The sequence below is a fragment of the Rhipicephalus microplus genome, unplaced genomic scaffold, assembly GCF_043290135.1.
Source record: "Rhipicephalus microplus isolate Deutch F79 unplaced genomic scaffold, USDA_Rmic scaffold_21, whole genome shotgun sequence".
Classification (NCBI taxonomy): Eukaryota; Metazoa; Arthropoda; class Arachnida; order Ixodida; family Ixodidae; genus Rhipicephalus; species Rhipicephalus microplus.
The window spans coordinates 1,666,488-1,670,935 of record NW_027464594.1 but is presented as its reverse complement, the minus strand read 5'-3'; the positions used below and the strand labels follow the sequence as shown (position 1 = coordinate 1,670,935).

The window sequence follows — 4,448 nt, the reverse complement described above, 5'->3', positions numbered from 1 at the left end:
TGTCCTTCAGATTTTTATCCCGGCGGTACACCACGTGAGGTGGCTTCGCGAAGATAGACGTTAGTCGTTTGCTTTGCCTGATTATGTTGAAATGGCGAGACAGTATGTTGTTGATTCGTGGCGCTGATGAGGAGTAAGTTAGTACAAGGTTCGTTTGGGAAGTCGTTTTAGATACTCTGTTTGGTCCCTTAATAATATCATTCCTGTTCACGTTGCGAGCACGTAGTATGGCATCGTCAATAATGTCTTCCGGATAATTTTGTTTCATTAAAGAATGCTTTAGGTGTTCCCCGTGTCTGTCAAATTCCCGCATATCGGTGCATATTCTTCGATACCGCTAGGCCTGAGATTATGGAATACCCGTTTTGCAATGCTTTGGGTGGCTGCTTTTGAAATGTAGGTACATTTGACGGTCTGTAGGCTTTTTGTAAAGGTTTGTTGACAAGCGGTCATTTTCGACCGTGACAGTAACGTCCAAAAAGTTAGTGCTAGTTTTGGAAATTTTGTGCATGAATTTTATTGACGGGTGGCACTTGTTAAAATCCTCTATGAAGCGGAAAAGACTTCCCTCATCATGGTTCCATATCATAAAAATATCGTCTAAGTATCTTTTCTAGTAGAAAGGTTTCAAGGTGCGTCCCTCAATGAATTGGATTTCAAGTGAAGCCATAAAGGTGCTCGCGAAGTTTGGGGCCATTTTCGTGCCCATTGCAGTGCCGCGGACCTGAAGGAAATGCTTGCCATTGAACTCAAAATGGTTATAATTTAGTACAAGTTCAAGAAGTGTAAACAGTACCTCGCCACTTACACTAGTTGGCGAGTCAGTTTTTACATATTCAGAAACCATAGCCGCTATTCCGTCATGGTGGGGTATGTTGGTGTACAGTGAGCAGACGTCCATGGTCACCAGAAAACTGCCGCCTGCGATGTCGAGACTTGAAGTTTCGCAGATGAAGTGGTTTGTGTCCTTTAGGTAATAGGAAAAATTTGGGGGGATGTTTTTTATTAAGGAATTGATGAATTCTGATATATTTTCTGTTGACGTGCTGTTACTGGGTACTATCGGACGTCCCGGATTACTTGCCTTGTGTATTTTGGGGAGCAAATAGAATCGACCGGGAACAGAATGGGCCGGTAACAATGCTTTTAACATTTTGCCGGTAATTTTCTCGTCCCGGCGGAGATTGTTTAGGGTTACTTTTATCTCCCTTTCAAATTCGGGAGTCGGGTCAGTTGGAAGTTCTTTGTAGAATTTTGTGTCTGATAGCTGTCGTTCCCCTTCCTTTAAGAAGTCCGACGTGTTTAGAATTACTATGCAGTTACTTTTATCAGCTGGTTTGATAGTAATTTCAGTGTTTTTTCGTAGTTCATCGAGTGCCCTTCGTTCTGACTTTGATAAGTTGTTTCGAAATGGCCTATTTTTTTCATGCGCTCTGATGATATCTTTTTGAACTGCTGATATATACATATCGAGGTGTTTGTCCCTCTGCTCACCCGCACACCATGATTTGTCACCACCAATCACTCTATTCTCGTCCGTACAGTCCTTGCGATCATGAAAGTATTCACGGAGGCGGAGATTACGCGCAAAGTTATCGAGGTCTTGGTACAGTTCAAATTCATTGAATCTACCGGATAATGGACAAAAGGTTAAGCCTCTCGACAAAAGTTGAAGCTGAGAGGGTGTGAGTGTTGTGTTTGACAGATTGAGGACATTTTTCTCATAAGTTTTCGGCTGCTCTTGGCTATCACGTGGCACGGGAGTGTCAGCGTCATATTCGAGAGTAAGGATGTTTTGATAAGAATTGCACTGTAGTTTCGAGTTACCATTTTTCTCCTCAAAGTTAGGTTGTGGTACGGGTGGTCCCTGGCGTGCTTGTACGGCCTCATTCCTATTTTCCTGTTGCAGAGCAGTGGAGCTACTGCAGTCCCGCTTGAATTTTCTATCTTCTACTACTGAAATTTTGCCTCTCTTGTTTAGTTCATATTTTTCCAGTTCTCTTGCCTCATGCTCTCCGAGATTATATATGTATATATAATATATATATATATATATATATATATATATATATATATATATATATATATATATATATATATATATATATATATATATATATATATATATATATATATGTAGTCTAGTAGATCCTCCGTGAGCGGTCACAAATATATGTATATATATATATATGTATATATATATATATATATATTTGTATAGTATTCCCAGTCGGTACCATTTGAAAACTGTACTGCTTTATTTGGCTTAATGCGGTGAGAAGAAGCATAGTGGCATTCTATCTCAAGTTTTTGTTACAGAAATATATTACGTATTTAAAAATTTTTGGCTATATAGGTGTAAGCGAAACATCTCTTGCACCTTCTAACTCTTTTTACACTAAAATTCACGTAATAGGTAGCCTTGCAGCACGTTCTAGAAGTTCTATGCTTGTTTTTGCTATTTTTGTTATCAAGCCTTATTACAATGCTAGTGCATCGTACTGTTGGATCTATTAATAGTCGAACGTTGTTATATGAGACAGACCTGAAGCGAAGTATTGAAAAACTGTGTTTTGTGGTTTCATTACTTTGCCGGAGCTTTCAAGCGTGGAGATACCTAACGTTTTTTAGGTAACCGATATCTTGACCTGCAAGTGCTAAATGCAGCGGATAGACACAATTCCACTGGCAATTATGCCTAATGGGGCACTTAATTGTGGCCACGACATTAATGCTGCCGAGATTAGTAGTTGTGGTACGCCGGCCGTGAAGACAAAGGTTTGGGAATGGTTGCAGCAAGCTGACCGCTCAGAAAAATTCGCGCACATATAATTGTTTAGCTGTGCGTTCGCATGTGGCCGAACTCAACCAGTACACTGAAAAGGGGAGACATCTTTGTTTGACAGGTCACCGTTAAACACTTGATAACAGTGATAGGAGCACCAAAAACAATGACCGACGCTCGCGCAGGTCAGCTAGGAGCTCGCCACGTGTCGAACAGGTTTGATTATATGACCTCCGCTGAGAGGGTGTGTGAATGTGTTTGTTTTCACTCAGTACGCTTGCCTTTAGTCATCAGCGTTTCTTCATGAGCTGCAGTGTAACTGCGAGCTCGTAGGCGGCAGTGCAAAGAGTGCAGTGCCATTGGAAACTCCGGGTGCATAGGAGCCTGCTACTTATATATAATGCCGGCAGCCATGATTCTCAGGTCACCTTAGTACCAAGTCATCGACGGCGTCCGACGCTCCGCTATAGTCCAACCGTATGTCTTAAGAAAAGCCCTGCATTTCACGCCAGTGAAGGGCGACATCCTCCAGATGTCTTATCCAAAATGTGGCACACATTGGATGCAGTATCTGACGCTCCTAGATTTAAACGAAGGGCGGCCCATCAGGAACTACCAAGAGTTTTCGAGTAGCGGCCGATCTATTGAATATGCCGGCATCCAGGGCTGAAAACCCCACAACGGCGAACGGACGCTTCCCTACAGAGCGATGTTGACGCCCCTGGACCCACCGCGGAAGAAACACCTCAACGCGGACGCCAAGTACGTGTACGTGGCGCGCAATCCCTGGGACTGTTACGTCTCATTTTACCTCCACGTCTGCAATCTGAGTCCGTTCCGCTTCCAAGACGGGACCTTCGATGAGTTTCTCGAGTTGTTCTTGAGGGGCGACTTCGGGTACGGTGACTACTTTGATCACCTCTTGGCTGGTTACGCCTTGAATCATGAGCCCAACGTACTCTTCGTCACTTACGAGCAAATCAAGGAGGACACACGCTTGGTTGTGCTAAAGCTTGCATATTTTTCGGACGAACGATATGGCAGGGCACTGGAAACGAACGACTGCCTTCTCCGTACATTGATGAAGAGGTCGACGGTGGAACACATGAAAAAGGTGCTTGTTTTGGACGTTAAGGGCGAAGAAAATCCAGCGATGAATGGCCTCTTCAAAGGTCGAAAAGTTTATGTCATAGTTTGATACCAGGGAGACAGAAGCAAGTATTCGTTTGTTCGGAAGGGCATTGTCGGTGGCTGGATAGAGCATTTTACGAAATGGCAGTGAGAAAAAGATGAATGTCAGAGTTACCGAGAGAACAAAAGGTTCTGGCGTTATGTGTTTTTGGACAAACATTGTGGGAGAATCAAAGAATGCCATGCGAGGTGAGCAGTAATGTAGAGCCTCTGCCAGATTCCAGGCAAGGCACTCGTGTTCAGCTGATTCGGGGCGGGAGAAGTTCTAATAGTGAAAACAGTTACAAAAATGCCTAGATTTTGTGTAACGAATGCAAAGTAAAAAAAAAAACATCGTACAGTCGAGGTTTCATGGAAGTATATAATACATGCCACAAAAGAGAGTTTTTATTTTGGTACGCAAAACTAATAAATCTGTCACTGCAATCTCGCATCTCTGGTATACCGTCGTCTTGTGTTGAAACGCTCAATT

General features: G+C 42.9%; 1 protein-coding gene across 1 annotated transcript; it reads left to right on the top strand.

Annotated features, from left to right (window-relative positions):
• Positions 1-3,494: 3,494 nt before the first annotated feature.
• Positions 3,495-3,983, top strand: LOC119174710 (sulfotransferase ssu-1). Its single transcript, XM_037425779.1, has one exon. It carries the CDS (start codon positions 3,495-3,497, stop codon positions 3,981-3,983), a length of 489 nt encoding a protein of 162 aa, XP_037281676.1.
• Positions 3,984-4,448: the final 465 nt, after the last annotated feature.

Excerpts from the sequence above, each read along its gene's own strand:
- LOC119174710 (XM_037425779.1), top strand. The coding sequence starts at position 3,495 with ATGTTGACGCCCCTGGACCCACCGCGGAAGAAACACCTCAACGCGGAC.